General features: G+C 36.7%; 1 protein-coding gene across 1 annotated transcript in view; it reads right to left on the bottom strand.

Moving 5' to 3' along the window:
- LOC124160663 (cubilin-like) overlaps nt 1-20,229 on the bottom strand; it is a 270,327-nt gene that overhangs the window by 194,171 nt on the left and 55,927 nt on the right. The window contains exons 11-18 of the mRNA XM_046536589.1: nt 19,685-19,831; nt 15,763-15,947; nt 10,185-10,356; nt 8,240-8,424; nt 6,475-6,637; nt 4,507-4,697; nt 4,131-4,287; nt 585-766 (exon numbers count right to left, since the gene is read on the bottom strand). Of these exons, the coding sequence (XP_046392545.1) occupies nt 585-766; nt 4,131-4,287; nt 4,507-4,697; nt 6,475-6,637; nt 8,240-8,424; nt 10,185-10,356; nt 15,763-15,947; nt 19,685-19,831 (1,382 nt within the window). The remainder of the gene's footprint in view (nt 1-584; nt 767-4,130; nt 4,288-4,506; nt 4,698-6,474; nt 6,638-8,239; nt 8,425-10,184; nt 10,357-15,762; nt 15,948-19,684; nt 19,832-20,229) is intronic.

The raw sequence follows: 20,229 nt of genomic DNA, 5'->3' as shown, positions 1-20,229 counted from the left end.
TTGTTGAAAAATATGGAGGGGTAAAATACTTGTCAGATTTTTAAAATGTTGTGTCATTTTCCTTCCATTTGCTGGTGGTATCATCAAGGTTACTTACAAGACTTATCTACCTTCGCTATTAAGAGACGAAGAACTTCATCAAATGTTTTGAATCTTTTTAATCACTTTTAATCATAAATTTTATGGATTAAATTAGGGTTTTCTCATTACTAGACCCCCTACTCAACAATGCATCATTTCTGCTGATGCCAACGACTTTCAGAGAAAAACATTCCCGGCGTTACAGTGCCGCCTGCATAGAGGTAACTGATCTATTCACCAGAGATATCGTTAATTCAGAATGCGTCTCGTCCCAAGCATTCTGGATAATCGATCTCCTACTCTGTTATTAATCCTCCTACTTTTGCATTCCTAATAATGGTGTGCAGAACTCCTTCTTTTAGTTCATCATGCACATTCTCACGCATGAATGGAAGGGTAATTCAAACGTCTCTCCAACCAACAAGTTGTGATGAGTGTATCACCACATTGAATAGCAAATAACATGAAGTACAATATACGTATCATGTGCTATAATTACATACCTCAAGGTAGTCAAACATACACTGAGTATTTTCTTCAATTTCCAGATCCTGAAAGGATAGCTTTATAGCTTTTGCTTGAGGCAGAGATATGTGATAAATACATTCTCTGTTTCCTGGGTAAGGATTAGGATAATAGGGTGAGTGGAAAACTCCACTCAACTCCGAATACAAGCCTCCACAATCTGAAAAATATTTTCATGCCATTTAAAAAAACTGAATACTTTTTCACCCTTGCACTATTAAACTAAGGTCAGTTTATAGAAAAACTTGTTAAGAATTATGCAAAATATTTCAAAAAAACGTTAACTTTACAACTCTTGGGGTGTTTGTAATAGAGATGGGTTAAAAAAACAGAGCTGCCACAACAAACTGTTCACTGAAATGAACCGGTTTGAAAATGGACAGTTCTCTAAAACTCACTGTTCAGTCTTCATGTCTGCACTGCACTCACATATGGACCAGTAGGTACGCTCTCACCAAGAGGTATTTTGAACTACAGCTCATCAATAGTTTACTCTAACAAGTGCTTTGCAGTTGCAACAGTTGTGATGCAGACCATCGAAGGCAGACGAAGCTGCATCATAGACCACAGAGTCCCTACCCTTTGTTTTGCCTCATACACCTACGTCTTGCCTCAAGTAAGCACAAATGCCTAATGCCCAGATGAAAATGATCGGTTTGACTGCCAATGGTACATCTGGTCATTTGTTTCCTTGGACTGTTTGTTTCCCTTGAGCATGGAGGATACTTGATGCTCTGGCTCGGTGAAGGCCATGGAGGAACTGTGCTATGGAATCCAAAGGTCCACTCAACACGGCTCTGTCTATTGCTCTGCTCTGCACGGTTCTCTCTATTACTTTGCTCTGCGAGGCTTCATCCATTGCTGTGCTCCGTGTGGCTCTATCTATTGCTCCAATTTGCATTACTGGATGAATGGTGTCAAGCCGTGGATTCAAATACTACCTGGCAAATATTACTTTGGCACAGGTGTGCCAAACAGAATACAGATCATGTTCCGCTTGTATGAAGGCAACATCATTGCCAACCATTGAAAAATATTATAAACACGTTTTTACTAGAGATGGGTCGAATAGCAGATTTCTCGAACTCGAATATCAAATTCGAATATTAAATCATTGCTCGAATACCTCGAATTTTGAATACCTCGAATACTAAATGATGAATGCTGGAATCCTGATGTTGCATAGGCAACCGAGTTGCCTATTGCAGCAGGCAACACAAGATTTTAGGGAGTAATTTTGATTTCCTTTAAAGGATTCAAACAGGAATTTAGCTGATTAACGGAATATTTTAATTTTATGGAAACAATTGGGCATATAATTAATTCAACTAACATCGCTTTACCCCCACTCCTGCTGCCAAGTGCCAGCTGACTATCTGAGGCATTTTGTAAAATACAAGCTCTTCTCCACCGGATTTTCTTCAATTATTTTCAGTCCATCTTTGGGAGTTCTCACGAGATAAGAAGATGAATTAGAATTGCTATCAGGGAGAAACCAAATATCCTGAGAAAATATCCCTTCCTCTGGGACTGTAACAATAAAGATTTATAGCACCACTCATAAATTGTAACTTGATATATGTTTTAGGAAAAAAATACCACATCAACTTCCGAGAAGCTCTGCTGCTCATATCGAGTCTCGCCAGAATGCCAAGCCTCCGTCCTATTTTGACATTTATTTCCTCGCGTAAAATGCTTAAATAAAGTCAGAAATGCGTCGCATTTGGTCTTGTTCTTTTTTAAATTATGCGCACATTACTAATATTTCAATCCAATAAAGGTGTAATAATAATTGCCGAAAGTCATTGTTAGACACCTTTCGGGCTAGTAGATGACTCATGCAGCAGTTGACCTCCAGAAAGGGTGAAATTCGAAGCAGGTAGGTAAAAAAAGTCAGTGGGTGAGAAAAGGGGGTGGGCGCGAGACACGCTTTTATTTTTCTCGCATAACTTGATATTTTTTTCGAAACTAAGGTCTTCGTAATATGATCCCTGCGCGAGCTGGGACCTTTTTTTATTTCGGAGAAGAGGAAAGCCTGAGAGGGGCATAGCGGATCTTGGGAAATGCGCTAATGTTACTATCCCACGGTACTCATGCAGCAGTTGAGCTCCAGAAATGGGGAACTTTGAAGCAGGAAGGCAGAAAAAGGTCAGTGGGCTAGAAAAGGGGGGCGTGAGACACGTCTTTATTGTTCTCGTGTAACTTGATATTTTTTTCGAAGCTAAGGTCTTCGTAATACGACCCCTGCCCGAGCGAGGACCTTTTGTTTGATTTCGGAGAAGATGAAAGCGTCAGAGTGGGTGAAGCGAGTGCTGAATGGAGTGGGATAGCAGATCGTGGGAAATGCGCCGATGTTACTATTCCACGGCACTGGAGTTTCCTGGTGGGAGAAACCGGGAATTTTCGGATTTTTTCACCCGGATCAATTTAGGTTCCCCACGTCGAACTCTTTCCACCGCTCTGACCCGCAAATTTGATGTAGTTCGTCAACTTGCTTATAACGGCGCTGCATGCACTAAAAGACTAGAGTTCTGTACATTTTTCCGAGTCAACTACCAACGACGTGCGTGCGACAGTGTACGACGCGAAATTCAAAGTATTCGAGGTGGTACTTTTCACATAACTATTCGAGACCTCGAATATCGAATACTTTCTAGTATTCGAGGTATTCGAGTATTCACGGATACTATTCGCACATCTCTAGTTTTTACCCATGGTAACTAACCTGCCCCACCTAACTTCCATTGTCTTTTATCGATACATATTATAGACCAGTCATGAACATAGATTTACTGGTATTTCAATGAGATTAAAACAATGCATTTTATTTTGTAAGTCTAAGGGCAATACAATCTCTTTCAAGCAAAACTGATCCATAAACTCAATCGATATCAACTTAAATTATTGCACCCCATGAATAATTTTGACTAGACACTCAGGAAAATTATGGAGTACTTTAAAAATACATAATCCACAGGCATCAGTTTTGGCATCCTTCAGACCATAGCTAAAGTAAGCAATGAGGTTTTATGCAGAATGGATGAGAAAAACTATAATTTCAATTAGAAATACAGAGAGAAAATCACGTGGCCCTTGGATGCCCTGCCCCTCTCACCTCCATACCCACATATTATCTCTATGCAACGAAACTCCTTACAGCAAAGTCATGGCTTTTCTGGTCCCAACAAATTCATTGTATGGAGGTTTTAGTGTGATTATCACTGCATAGACTGTCCTCACTGAGCAAGTAGGAATTTCGTTGCCTTTTTACTAAATGAAATAAATATTAAGTATTGGCCATACAGAGATAGGGTGGGTGATATTTTTCAGGGTAATCACACACCTGCCTGTTGACAGATGCATAGAACCTGTAACAATAGCAGACCTCTTTTTTTTACAAAGCCTCTGATTCACAAAGTTTAAAATTTTGGGTCTCTTCTACTTCTTTAATTAAAGGTTCTACCGAATAATTAATTTTTTCTATAAATCTGACCTTAAGCTCAAAAACTATCAGCAATAGGTACCAGTTTCATATCTCAGGTGAAATCCTTTTCCACTCACAGATGCATCAGTGGTGAACTGAATCATTATAGTATTACCACTGGAAACCAAAGGTCTGGGTACGATGTTTCCACAAAGACGAGACATCAGAGGACTGGTTTCATCATTTCCATCACGAATCTGACCAAAAAAAATTAATATTACAAACATATTTATTGTAACACAAATGAATTTTGTGCTTAAATAGGGTAATTTCGATGTAATTATTTAATAGTTTGAAATGGACAACCAGCCAGTTGACCAGGTTACCTCAATTTTATTTTAGTGAATAGCGGCACAAAATCATTGACAAATTCTGCCTGAATAATCAAGGTTAAAAAAATAATCCCTCTTAGTTACCTCAACAAAGTCAAACCTGCATCCTCGAGAATCTTCCACATTGAATCTTGTAAATATGATCTTGACTCTTTCTCCTATAGGTACTCTGATGATCCACTGACAATTAACATTGTGAGAGTAATCATTTGGACTGTTTGGAGAAATTATTTCACCACTTGGAGTTGTATGAAGACCACCACAACCAGGTATTCCTGGAATTAAAAAAAGGAATTAAATATTCCTTTTACGCATAAACACTAGAAGGACCAAGGTTGTATGGCTACCAAGAAAGACCATTTATCCATCATTTTGACAGGTACCTAGTAATTCTTTTAAATATTCCTTGATTTATGTTAAAATTAACTGTTAACTTCATTAAATATAACCTTTGTACTTATTTATGAATAAAATTGAGTTTTTTTATGAATTGTCTTAATAAAAAATTTAAATGAACAGCAGTTACATCATTCTTCTGCAACCCTGACCTACCACATGCCACTCACAAGGAGACATCGCCAAAGTGATGTTCGGGATCTGCATGCGGATGTTATTTTCTGAAACTATAAAGGTAAGGTAGAAAAAGTGTCACGACTTTCTTCCACATAGGCCCGGGCTCAAGAGATATTCGCATGTAAAGATTTCGCGCAGCATCACATCCCTTGAGTAATTGCTACCTCGTATCTGCGCATTCTAGGGCACTAGTCCTCTAGCCTGTAGTGGGTGTCCTGGATTCGAGTCCCAGTGTCGGCAATATTTTTTCTCTCTTCTAATTTTTTAAATCACTGTTACATTTTATCTCCATTCATTTTATTTAGTTACTTTGCGATTTTTTAAATTTAATATCAATTTATGGATTTTAAACGAAGCTCCGAATTGTGCCATACCACACGAAGTAGAGGACGTATATAATTACTTTCACGTGAATTTCCCTGTAATGTGCTCATCATGTGCACCGATGCACACCTCTGCCTCGCATCAATTAACCGATTGTACATCTATTCATGAATCGTTCCCCAGTTTTTGATGCGTGTTTTTTCAATGTCTTTTTTTCCATTTCTGAAGCACAGGTATTTTCCGGCTTCAACATTTTTTATTCAAAATATTATTTCCACTAGGCTTTATCTCCATTAGATTCTCTCTACAGCCCACCCACTGTCTTCCCAACAAACCTTACAAAGACGTTAAATCCAGATCCGACGGTATTTCACTTTCAAGGCTTAGATAACCCCTTCACAATATAATTACAATGAATATGATTTAATATATAAATTCTGCTGAAAATTTTGTGCAAGGATGGAAATTCTCACATTTTCCTTCTTCAATTTTAGGTTAAGTGAATTTTAAAGAATTAACTCAATCTGCCACAGCAGTAGATGCAATTTTAAAAAATATTCTAGGCAGAATGTCAGCTTGCTGTAGTCCTGGAACGGCTAAAGGCAGAGGCCTAAAATTTAAAACCAAGCATTACATATATGCGTAAACCAACCATGTGTGCCAAATTTCATGAAAATCAGAGTTGGTGGGTTGCAATACGCCATTTTTCTGGTTCATTTGACATGGAATGACCCGTCATCAAAAGTTTTATTATATGATGCTTGTTGCAAGAGTTAACACTAGAAGGACAGACCCGTCATTTGGAAGAGCATATATGCAATATTACTACACCATACAGTGTTCCTGGCAATGAGACAATTTTCGTCTATCAGGTTTAAAATCTAATGTAAGAGAAGGAATATCGTTATTTTTCTGGCTTTAAAAGTTTGGTACCTATTTCTCAATGATTATAAATAACTTCGATGTTTATATATTATGTGAACTTCAGAAATCAAAATCTAGCTTTCGGCCAATATGCAAATCTCTCAATGCATATGATTCAATTTCTGCGGAATATTTGTAGTGAAGAGGTGTTTGACAAATAACAATAAACAGGATCAATCAATCATTTTAGCCATGAAGAAATATAAATGATTTGTCACTTTGAAAATTTACCTGGTACTTTTGAGAATGTGAGCTGGAAGCCATAATCAGACGCACTTTCATCAGAGTGGAAGTACAACAATGCATGACTACCTGAAGTCACAATAGGTGCAGGAAGAGTAGAATTGCAATACTTGTTCAGGAGTGGACTAGTAGGATCCAAACCATCCCTAATCTATAAATGAAAAGAATACATGAATTAAATTAAAAGAACAAACAGAGAACTCGTTTTTTGACTATTGTACATATGTAGGATGTTTCCTTAGGATCAAAGATATTTACTCAGCTGATCCACCAAGTTAGGCTGAAACAATTTTGGTAACAATGAAACTAAAAATCAAGTATTCTTATAAATTTTACAGCATACTAGTTCAGCGATGGCATGAGCATCAGCCCTGAGCGATATGCCTAGCAACCATATGTGTCTAATATGAAAATATCTTGAAAACTCAATTTTTTGTGCGCAAAGCCTAGGATGCAGTAGACTCTTGTTATTACGAAGTTCACGGAAGCAAAAAACCAGACGGTCACAATAACGAATTTTTCATGCAAGTTTCTTTTAGGAATCATTACAAAAAAACATACCTTGCCAAAAATCTCTTCAATCTCCCGTATTTATAGTTGTACTGCAGAATAGCTTCAGAGTCATGTGTTCAATATACGCGATTGAATTATGTGCAAATATTTAAAAACCGAGCAAATTCATTTGATTTTATCAATAAAAGAATAAAAGTGCACTTCATTAATCCCAGCAATTCCTCAATCATAACATATCATTTATAAAAACCTAAGTAATAACAGTAGAATAATCACATTTACCAGGGATAGCTCCATGGAAATCAAATTGAAAAAAGTTAGATCTGAAATGACTAAAGCTTCTTATCATGTAAACAAAATTAAGCTTTTATTGCACTCTCTAGACTTTTTTACAACTAAATTGGTAAATTTCTCACAAAACATAAACATTCTCTCATATATATTAGAGATATGCGAATAGTATCTGCAAATACTCGAAAACCTCGAATACTAGAAAGTAATCGATATTCGAGATCTCGAATAATTATGCAAAAAGTACGATCTCGAATACCTCGAATACTTTGAATTTCACACCATACACTGTCACACGCACATCGTTGGTAGTTGACTCGGAAACAACACAGAGAACTGCATGCAGCGCCGTTTTAGGCAAGATGATGAACTACATCAAATTTGCAGATAAGAGTGGTGAATAGATTTTTTTCAAAGTTTTTGACATTAGCAATAAAACGAAAAATAATTCCCACAACTCTCTATTCCCTAGAGACATAACAATTTTTTATTTTCTAATTTCTTTCCCTAATAAGGAAATAAAAAATTTTAAAATCATGTTTTTGAGCATTAAATAAACTTCCAAATTATTGTTAACTGTTCCCAAAGATCCAATAAAGGCAGAGAATCTAAGTAATAATGATATTTCTGAGGGATGCATTCACAATCCATCCATCGACTTATCCTGCAATAGTCTCTATTATTGCATGATTTAGGCTCATATCTAGTTCCTCCAGTTCTTGAGCTTAGAACCAGAATAACTTGATATAATATTTCAGACAGTTCTAATAATTTTATTAAAAAAAATGATTCATAGCTTTTGAAAATTAAGAACATGAACCAAGATACGGATAGAATGAATGCCAGAAACCAAACTGTAATCATCACTGACAAAAAAAGTGCAACCGACCCATCCTTGTGATTTTTCTCCACAAATACTTTCATTTAGCATTATTAGAGCATTTCTTACCTCGAGGAAGTCATAACTGCAATTTGGATGAGCTTCTATTTGTAAGGTGTAGAAATTCAATTGAATTCTGTTTCCCAATGGGACAATGAGTTGCCAATAGCAATCCCTGTTAATAGGATATGTTCCAGGAGAGCCAGGTGACTGAACTGAGCCATGAGAATTAGTCTCAATCCTGCCTCCACATACTGCAATTCATATCAGAAATAATGGTGTAAGATATATGCACTATAATCACTTTATTTTTACAAATATTAAGATTTTTCATTATTCATTTTTCATATATTCATTTTTCATGATTACACAAACAATCGTCCTCAGATATTTTCATGGTAAAGGCAAAGGCATGAATTTTCTCAGGTAATGTTTTATGTACATGTATGAGGATTTTTTACAATGAAATTTCTAATTTTCATGTTTAAACTATTAACTTAGGAAATTTTAGATTTTGTGGTCTTATAAAGCAGTTAATAAAGTCAAAATTTTGTGCTTTCAGTTGCTGGCCTATTAGTGTTTTTAACTGTAAAAAAAAGTTTTTAGATCTAAGTCTGTTGTGTAACCTTGCAATGCTATACCAATGCTTGACTGGCGCTTAAAATCTTGTGAGAATAGTACGTTTCCCAATGAGAATGTGAATGAATGAATGAATGAAATGAATTTCCTTGTGAGAATAGTACCTAAGGAGTAGCATTAATATGTCATGACTTGTAGTGCGCTAGTTACAACTCAGTCCAGAAAAGTGCACTGCGTAAACGTGCCCTCCTTTGCATAGTTTTAGTTGGTTTCAAAGCGTTATGAACACCGAGCCCACCTTCAGCAGTAAATTGTGCGGTGGTAAGCCAGGCACATCCAAGAAGTTTAAAAATTCAGGTGGATAGTTGGTGACTTCATCTTCGTTTGTTACACAGTCAGTAGACTTGAGTGAATGCAGAGAACATACCATTTGATTCTGAATTATGAAGTTTAAGTCATCCACATCTTCATTCTTAGCCACCTAAGTTTCTTGCTCACTGAATCAATTGTGATTTTTGTGGTTACCAATCATGTTCGGAAACAATTTGTTGAAGGGCTCATCTTTCGATGGAAAGAAAATGCAAAAATTCCAAGGAAATGGAATCAATCTGCTTGATTCTCGACAGGTACTTGGGCATTACTGTTAGTCAACAATTGCTTGGAGATTTGTTTACACACATGGTAGAGATATTTTTTGACAACTCAATTCGAGCTGGGATTAGTTTGAAATAAATGATTTCAATAAATTTTTAACTAATTAGTAATATTTTAACTATTATAATAATTATAATTTTGTTACAAAGCAAAGTAATTAAATAGGTACACAAAATAAATATATTAGTTAGTAGTTTTGACCGATTTGACAACCGTTGCAGTGTTACTAGCACTTAGAAAAATACCCCTTAGATGATGATTAATTTTTTACATGAACTTTTACTATTTTTTAATGTTTATTCTTTTATCTGAGGCTGCGATGAACCCAAAAAACCAAATATCATTCAAATCTGTACAGCTGTTCTCGTGTTATAACTGGTGTAACTAACACGATTTTCGACTTTCTTTTATATATGTAGATAGATTTACAATGCTTGAAGGCTGAGTGTTATCAGATAATTATACTAAATCGGTTTTAAGCCAATAAGAGATAATTCCCAAGAGGGGAATGCATTCCTTGAGTTCAGAAATAAAAATTAGATTCCAAAATTTTGTTGGGACATGAACACACTTATCCTCAATTTAAATAGGTAAAATATCGAACTTGTACCTACTGAGAACAAGACCTCTTTGCCTTGCTATTTACATATTTAGTGAGAGCTAATTTAAAAAAACTGATCCCAAACATTTGTCTTCTGCGGGTACTTTTAAATTTTATCACCAGAAAGATATAGTGCAATACAAGCGGACACTAGAAAATACATTTTCAGAAATGAATTACCTGGGTTAATACTGTTCCATAATACTTCAAATCCATCACTATCCACACTGTGATCAGACCTGAACCACAAATATAAGGCATTACGGGTTGATATGATGTTCCCTCCCTTTGGCTTGTTGGACCCACAAAAACGCCCAATCATGTGATCTCCTGCCCCACGACCATCATGAATCTGAAGAGAATAAAATTTCACCATTAATGAGAATATCCAGATAAACTCATTGAGAAATTTTGTAAACAAATAAAAATATACAATGTGTCCAGCCAATCAAAGTAGAAAAATTCATGCATAATTCCAGGTTTTCCAGAAACTTTTACAAAACTAGAGGATAATCTTACGTGATTGCTGAGATATGTATAGAAGAATTTTAAATCACCAAAAATTACTTTAAATAATATTATGTATGTCAATGTATTTGAGGGCAAGAAATAGGTTAGTTATCACACCTTGGATTTAAAATTTAAACTTATTCAATGCAAGCCTAAAAGCTGCTTCAACATCATAAGTAGACATTGACGTCACCTGGCATTCTATTCTTCATGTTTTTGAATCTTATTTGAGTCAAGAGTGCTAGACATTTTGATTCTATTGTCTTGTCTGACTTTCCACATTTTGATGCAACTGTAAAATATTTACTGCTCTTAAAATTATGACACATTTTAGGTCATAAAATGAGTGTTGAACTGGCAACATTTTATGTGAAAAGAATTTGAATTAAAAGACTTCGAAATTCCAAGTTGGAGCAAAAATTCATGCATAATTCCATTCACTAAAAATTCAACCACAATTCCCGGTTTTCCTGGTCGCTGAACATCCTGATCTAGTAGGAAGAGAGTTCACGTCACCTCACTAAAAATGTTTGCATGCCATCTCGGCATTTTCACAGCTACGATGGATTTCTGTCTGAAGTAAAAATTCTTTTCTATCAAATGCCATTTCAAGGATACATGTCAATGAGAGCAAAGAGCATGTCATGCCTAAAACAACTGTTTTCGTCAGCGCAGCGATTGGTTGGATCTCATGAGCCACAAATATTCCTCTATCTAAAATGTTCCTTTTTAATAGGCGTATTTTTTATAAATTTTAAGTAATCATGAAAAGCATGAAAAATGTTGCATCAATTGGAAACAGCTTTCCAACCTGATCTTTGGCTTCATCTGACTCCTTGATTTCACCAGGTAGCTCACTCTACCCCCACACCCCCTCCGTCATGTGCTAGCGGGCAACCCAAGGCATTTTGAAATTTTCACGTGCTTCTCCCCTGGATTCTTTTCTTCTTCAATTATTTTCAGTCCATATCTGTAATTTCTGACGTACTTCTTTGGAAGAGCTGTGCTCCAAAGACAAATAAAAATATAACTTAATAAAAATGAAACCTAACTTTATTTAACCCACATTGAAAACACTCGCTGGTTTGAATTCAACCCACACTGGAAGGTGCGGAACCACTTTTACAAGGAGAAGTTTGGAACTGACGTTATCGCATACACAGAACCGATAGCAGAGGGTGAAGCATGACCATACGACAGCACCAGAAAATTTTTTGTCCTAAAGAGATGGCAGCTTACCCACACATTTCTAAGTTGCGTACCTCCAGATAAACAGATGAATTCGAAAGGCTAGTAAGGAGAAACAAAATATCTTGAGAAGATATCCCTTCACCAGTGACTCTGACAAGTGAGATTTATAATATAGCTCCTAAATTGTAACCTGCTATTGTTTTTCGAAAAAAATGCTGCATCAACTGCCGAGAAGCTCAGCTGCGAGGATATCAATTTTCCCTAAATGCTAAGTCTCTGTCGTATTTTGCCAACTACTTCCTTGCTTTAAATGCTTAAATAATGTCAGAAATACATCGAATTTGGTCTCATTAATTTTTTTATTACATGCACATAACTAATTTTTCAATCCAATAAAGGTATAATACCAATTGCCGTAAGTCATTGGTAGACACCTTTCGGAGTAATAGAGGACTCATCGCACAGTTGACCATCAGAGAGGAGGAACTTTGAAGCCGGTAGGCTGCAAAAGGTGAGTGGGCGAGGAAGAGGTTATGTAACATGTTTCTATTATTCTCGTGTAACTTCATATTTTCTTTCGAAGCAAATGATTTATGGTCTACATAACATGAACCCTGAACAAGCCTTTGGAGCCTTTGGAACAAGCCAGGGCCTTTGGTTGGTTTCTGAGAGGAGGAAAGCATTAGAGGGAGGGCTGATGGGAGGAGGTTAGTAGATTTTGGGAAATGTGCAACGAAGTTACTATCCCACGGCACTGAGCTTCTCCCTATGGAAGTTTCATCTCTCTGGGGAAAATTAAAAATACCTCATACTCATCTTTTTTCTTCGTAAATTGAAGCTGAAAATGGAGGTGCACTCTTGCACAAATTTCTCATCTGTCACCCCCCTCCCCCCCCACTCCTTCCTGTTCGTAAGTTCAAAGGGAAACTGAGTGGCCTTGGTTTTCAGCGTGAGTCAGTATTTTAAAACCTAGGTCAAAAACAAGCAGTAGACAGGGGAATTTCTACCAAAGTGATGTGTTTTTACAATGCTCCTGTTTGCATTTCATGCCACCAAGCATTGTGTCGGTACCTCTGAGATAAACATGGAAAAGATTGCTCGGGATTTTTAGCTCGGGAGGGCATGCTAAATTTTCTGCTGTGAGATGGCATCCCACAGTATTTATACTGCAATTATTAATCGCATATCAAGCTTAGAGAAACGCATAGTTTTGAAGGACAATAGCTGGCTTACAGTCACCATCTGTCTTGCCGATTGATTTCCATTACGGTAAGGGCCTGATTTTTCAAAAATCATCTTAAGATAAGATCATTCCAACTGAAAATTATAATGGTGTTAAAACCTGCGGTTTAAAAGATTCAAACAAGGGTGTACACTGTTGGACTAAATGGCAGATGGAAGGAATCAGAAATGCTTATAAGTGAGGAGCACTTGCAAATTCTCTAATCCAGTATATTAAGCACAAAAACTTAATTTTGCGGCAATTTGCACGGGGTAAACCTACCAAAACATTTCCCCTGCTTCCACTAACATTACGGAAAGTGAACATTTACCCCTTAAAGGAGAGGTAGAGGGGAAAGAGCTTGCTCCCTCTGTTTATCAAGCAATGAGGCTACGAGCGAGGGTACAAGGAACGAACATCACCACTCTTGCATGTGAAGTCGTTACCTTCAAAGTGAAAGCGGGTAAGCAATGCGACATATGCAGTTTTCGTTGCCAGAAGTTTCCAGTCTGTCTCGTCTTGTTTATATGTGCTTATGGTACACTTGTTTCTTTGGAAATTGTGCTGTTTGGACTTTGTTGACAGAATGGTATAGTCTTGACAGAAACCTATGATAGCAGTGCAAATGCCGAGACCGAGTGCAAACATTTTTTAGCGAGGCAGCGTGTTCCTCTAGGATATTTGAAAGAGATTAGAGATAAGTGAGTACTCGAAAATTCAAGTTGAGTAGAGTAGCTGATACTCAACTCAAGTGTTTTAATTAGCATTACAATTGTCGAGTCGAGTACTTTCAGTTACATTGCTGTCGAGGCCAGTAAGTTCAGAAATCTGCAGATAGGAAGCACTATCATGAAACTCATGTAATAATATCGTTTTCAAAGTCGATATGTCGTTCTAATTCCTTGGCCTGTGCATTTCAGCTTGCTGTGTACGTAGCAGTCAACCACTATAGTAGTCGATGTGATAGCCGAATACCATTTCATGAGCCGCAGTGGCTGACCGTCTTCCTACCAGGCAGCGTATTCAGAGTAGTTGGAATGGACCACTGCATCGCTCATACTTTCTTACCCTACCACTTTCTTTTACCCTGCCTATACTTTTAAACCCTATCATACCTTCTTTGCTCAAACACCGAGAGAATACGAAAAAATTGTTACGATTTCTGAGAGAAAGAAAAATATATAACTTTACGGTTTTGGCGGAAAATGCAGGTTTTTCTTGGTGTTTGGCATCACAATTAGTCACATATTTTGGACAATGTGAGTATGTTTGAAGTTAATTTTTGTCCATTCATTTGTAGCATTTAGTTTCCTTTTTGAATTAACAAAACAAGAGTTGCTAAGTTTGATTAAACAAAGTGAGAAACAAAGAATTATTTTTTGCTCCATTAGGCTAAAGCAAAGCTCAATATTTTGATCACTTTGTCCACTTAAATTCCATGAAGTATCAAGATCCAAAAAAATCGTTGATGTAATCATTAATAAAAATTCCCTAGGTTCCCAAATCGTGCAATTTTGGTGACAAAGTACTTGTCCAGGCCCAAAAGTGTGTTGCGAAAGACAATTTTCTGGGGGCAGTAAAACTGTATCATGGGATAATTAAAACCTGCTGCCTGAGCATGTAGAACAATTGGTTTTCCTGCTTGAGAATTTGAAAGGATCAAATAATGCATGATTCCTTTTCTTATATAATCTTTATTAAAATAGTGAAAATATCTCCACCCAACGCTCTTCCAACAGTTTGGATACATATATCGAAAAAATAGTTGACAAATGATTTGAGGGTGATTCATTTCAATAGCGCTCATAGATCTGCTAAAGATACATTAATTTTCATAATTACCATCAATGTTTCTCATTATGTTTCCCTTTGTAAATCAAGGTAAGGATTCAGAATAAAAAATTCATTAGAGGATTGGAAAAAGGAGAATATGTAGGAGCATGCATTGTTGTATTGCATGGTCCATATGTTTGTCCTGGCCCATTGTTGTACTACCTGAATTTCCCATACTCGACTCTACTCACTACTAGTGCGTAGTAATCAACTCGACTCAATACTCGACATCAAAAAGTGCTACTCGTACACCCCTAAAAGAGATATTAGTCAAATCAACAATATGCCCTAAGTGTTTCCATATAGTACTAATATTCCTGAAAACAGCTAAAATCTTGTTTGAATCCTTTAAGGAATATCATCATTACACGCACAATAAAAATCATTGCTTCCTGGGACATAGGCAACCCCGTCCAACATTCCCGCATTGATGGTTTCCCTGCATTCATCATTTTTTTCATCCATCTCCTTGAAAAACAATAGATTGAGGTTCCATTGCAATTTAAAATTTGGATTCAGATTAGATTTTTTCGGCTATTTGGATTTGGATTCGAAGGCAAATTTGAATCCAAAGTATCCGGTGAAGGGCATTATCCCCGGAATCCGAGGTATCCGATCCAACCATCTCTAGTAAGCATCGTAAAGTTAACACTACAGGAGAATACCTACTTATATCCGAGCACCATACATTTCGTGTAAATTTAGCAGAAATATGACACGTGCCTGTCGTTACTAGTCATAAATAACACATTTTAAATATGTACTTCATTTAATTTTCGTCAAGCCATGGATTTGAGAACATGATACACCGCAACCATAATCTTCAAACGATCAATGAGGAAAAATGATACTTCAGGGAATGATAGATGCGGGAAAAAATTACATTGTCTGTATGGAACTTTATTTGAGACCCGGGACGGCAAATGATGAATGCAAGAAAATGATCAATGCGGGATCAAGGTTAACTGCATTATCCTTTAAATACAATTGAAGTCTATTTACCTGGAGCCAGTCATATTGACAAGACGGTGACTCTTCAAGATGAAATTTTGTGAATGTGATGTTCAGCACTTGGGTCCTATTCGTAACCAACAACCATGCACAATTAGAACTGTGAGGATATTTTTCAGTTCCTGCAGCTGGAAACTGCAAGATTCCAGTTAATCCCCTCAGAGTGCCTCCACATGCTGAAAATAAGATAATACATAATCATTGTGGTCGGATACTACGGTAGGTGCCATATTTGCTGACTGTATTTCTCTGAATGCAGTCTGCAAAATTTAAGTGGATTCAATTTTGGAAAAAATTACCCCTTATGCTCATGACAGTTTGAACATAGTCTCACCCATTACTTCTCTCCCAGAGATTTTGGGCAGTAAAAAGAGAACAATAAGTAGAGAAATATGTTAATACTAGAACAATTTGGCAAACAAAATAATTCCCCATGAAGCTGATCGACCAAGTTCAATTAAAGGATAATTTTTTATCCAATGAATCAACACCCTAAAAGGCAGTAGATTACAATATTTCTCCAAATATAGTCCCTGAACAACTTGGATATAGTCCCTGAACAAATGGATAACTTTTCTCCCTTGTTTCAAAAATATACTAAGGAGAGGAACTTTAAAATTATTCATTTCACAGGCTCAACCTGAAATAAAATGTTGGAAAAAAATCATTTGAAATAACTTTTATGAACTAGAATGCATTTGAAAACATCAATCAACTCATTGGGCACAATATTTGTTGATCTGAAAATAAGAAAATTCAGTTTTACACCATACCACCGAACGTGTTAAAAATCTAAAGCATTGAGGCTTCTTCTGAACTTAAGAATTTTTCCCAAAATTCAAGCCTCAAAAAATAGCAGGGGACTATGATTAGGGAAGGATGGTGTTCTGAGAAGCTTTATAAAGGCACTACTGCAGCAAAAACGGAATCATAAATCAATGGAAATGGAAAATTATGTTCCTCATTAGAAAATTAGCTTTCATGAGGCCAAAAGAAAACTCTTCAGTCCATATAAAAATCATTACTATGAATTCACTAATCACACCTGTTAAGAAATTTTTGCAAAGACTAACATTTATTTCGGGATATAGGGTGTTTGTTGAAACTCTGGGAGCATAACAAAAAGAGAAAGGGGGGTAGTACAGCATTGCCCAGCCAAGAAATAGATAATTACGAAGCAACAAATGCTAGAAGTGGTAAGAAGGGAAAACAGCTTTGACCAGATTCCCAAAATAGATTTGAAGTTACCGAAACTGGAAATTAAACTTTTCGACTGTAATATAAAAAGTTGGATTGGATTCTGGGGTCAGTTTTCGAAGATTCATGAGCGGGAATATCTCCGAGAGGAAGAAAAATTCCAGTATTTATCACAAGCCTTGGAGGCTGGTTCACCACCTTGCATTCTTATAGAAGGGCTCCCACCGTCAAAAGAAAACTATAACAAAGCAATTGACCTGCTGAAAGTGCGGTATGCTAGACCAGGCCTCTTGATTGAAGTTTATAAAAGGGAGCTTTTATCTTTGGTATTAAGAAAAGGAGAAGATCAGCCTGAATCAACAATACGATAATTTGAAAGCTAACTTTAGAGCCTTAGAAACACTTGGAGTTACACGTGATAATTACGTTTCCATATTAATTCCTCTCATTGAATCGGCAATTCCCGAAGATTTGTCTCTGCTTTGGGAGTGGTAGCAAACGATGAGTGACGACACTGAAGAAAGTGAAGAATTGTTTGTATCAATGACATTTCTGCGCAACGAAATGGAGAGCCGAGAGCAGTGAGAAAGTGAAGAATTGTTTGTATCAATGACATTTCTGCGCAACGAAATGGAGAGCCGAGAGCTGAGGAAAAACAGCTTTGTGTCCTTGGATGAAGGTTCTAAGGTTGGCATGAAAGGGAAACTTGTAAGGCCAAGACATAATGTGCCTTCAGCCGCCACTTTAGTTTTTCTGGAAAATAAAGAGAGTAAAAATGACGAATGTATTTTCTATAAGAAGGACACTTACCCACCTCAAGATTGTGTCACAGACATCGATCTTTCAGCTGAGCAAAAGAGGGAAAAGATCATAAAAGGAGACATCTGCTTTAAATGCCTTAGAAAGGGACATATGAAGAAGAATGCAAAAATTTTGTGAAATGCCCGGTTTGCAAGGCACCGCATTATGCCCCAAACTCACGAGAGATGGGTTTGAAATATCAGAAAGGATGACTGTGAACTTGTCGACGACTAATCCTGTGACGTATTTACAAACTCTAATGGCCCATATTATTGCGGATGGAAATAAATGCAAGAAAGTCAGAATATTAATCGATTCTAGCTCTTAGAGATCATATGTACTCAAGAGTTGTGTTAAGGAACTTGGTTTGCTGCAAGTCTCCCAGCTCTCCGTCCGGCAGGGATTGTTTGGAGGAGGAATGACAGTTCCATCCAATCATGGTGTTTATCGGATTGTACTTCGAGGCTCGGATTCAAATTTTAAATGTGAAGTAGATGCTTTAGAATAGGATCTTAATTGTAATTTTGTGCCGAAGGTAATTGACAAAAGGCTGTATGGAAAACTGATAGCAAAGGGAATTGTGCTTTCAGATTTCTCCTTGGCAGAAGCCGATGATTCAGAAAGCGTTCTTGGCACTGACATTTGGTCTCAAATAATGACCACGGAGTGGATTAGGATGGATAGTAGCTTAGTTGCCATCAAGACAAAACTTGGATGGACACTCTTAGGTTTGGCTGGAAGGGATCATTCAACAGCAACAACACTGCTCGTAACCATGCTAAATTCCTTGAAGGTTACAAAATTATGGGATTTGGAAGCGCTCGGAATATTATGCCAAGGAACAAAGAAAATTGGACCAGGAAGTATTGGACTTTTCCCAGAAAACAGTGGAAGGGATTCTTCTGGTCAATATGTTGTCCATCTTCCTTGGATTGAGGGTCAGTCCCCAGAGCTGCAAACTAATCTTGAATCTGCAGAAGACCGACTACGTTCAACTACAAGAAAGCTGTGCCGTACGGTTAAATTCAAAGAATATGATTCAATACTAAATGACAGGCAAGAAAAGGGTATAATTGAGAGGGTTGAAGGACACGAAGAGACAAATAGGGTACATTGCTTGCCACACTGAGCTGTATTGAAGGAACCACAAAGGTTCGACCCACGTTCAATGCCTTAAATAAAGGTGAAAATAACCTGTCTCTTAATGACCGTATTGATAAGGGTCCAAACCTGATTCAGTTAATACCTCTCAGTTTTCGGCATTAACCTATTGGTCTTACAGCAGATATTGAAAAGGCATATCTACAGATTTCTTTGGATCCTAATGATCGAGACATGCAACGATTTCTCTGCTGGAACGAAGATCAGAAAATTATATATTATCATTGCCAAGTGGTCTTTAGAGTTGAGGCGATGGCCTCGTGCACTACTGAACCTTTAGGGAATTACTTTTTCCATATTGGAATTGTAAATTGCTTTCAATTTGAGGAATTTAATATTTCATGCTCAACTTGTTTGTTTGAATGAATTTCAAATCCTGTATTATCTATGTAAATGATTTTTTGGATATTTTGTAAATGTTTTTTACCATGTTTTTTTTGGATGGTTAAGCTGATCAAGAAAACTTCAAGAAGCTCAAGAAGATCAAGAAGCTTCACTTTTGCAATAGTGGGAGGATGTTGAATGTTCAATATAGTTATTCTTTTATTTTCTGTAACTTGAATGGTTTTTATTTAGTAGTCATGTTTTTTGTTTGGGTGCTATTGTTGTTGTACAAAATGGTGTGGTAAAATAAATGCTAATATAAAAAGATCGGAAATCGAGTGCAAAAAGGAACGTTTCCTAAAAAAATCTTTAAGAGAAGATTTCAATCTAGTGACAGCAATGACATAACAAGTGAGAGATGTCAGCTTACCTTGCTGTAATGTTTGGCAATGCTCTCCAGTATAACCTCGCTGGCATAAGCAAGAAAAGCCTGTGGTGTTACTGCTGGCCACACAAATTCCTTCATTTTGACATGGGTGACTTTGGCAAGGATCACTTCTTCTTTCACATCTTATCCCTGTAATACATTGTAAAATAAAAATAACAAAAATTTAGTAAAAACAAGAGATGTAACAACACAAAGGATTCACTTGCTGAGAGTTGCAACCTAACAGTGTGGGGGAAAGGATTTATAAAATTGGTTAGTCTCCCATTATTAGCTAACTAGAAAGCAGTTGGCAGAGACATGAAATGCATTGTGCCACATGGAATTGATCTTAATGTATACACTGCATTGCATCAGTTTATAATGAAATTAATTTTTTATTATTGGTGAGTGAATTTCAGTGCATGATTTTTCAATATTTGACAATATTCAACATGAAATCATTAAAAATTAAAACACACAGGCACACTTTTTCTTATTTTGATTAAAGCACATTTTCATACAAATCCCACATAATCAATATTCTCTTT

Source organism: Ischnura elegans, chromosome 1, assembly GCF_921293095.1.
Source record: "Ischnura elegans chromosome 1, ioIscEleg1.1, whole genome shotgun sequence".
Taxonomy (NCBI): Eukaryota; Metazoa; Arthropoda; class Insecta; order Odonata; family Coenagrionidae; genus Ischnura; species Ischnura elegans.
Note: the sequence above shows the minus strand (reverse complement) of the source record. Positions and strands in the feature narration are given on the sequence as shown.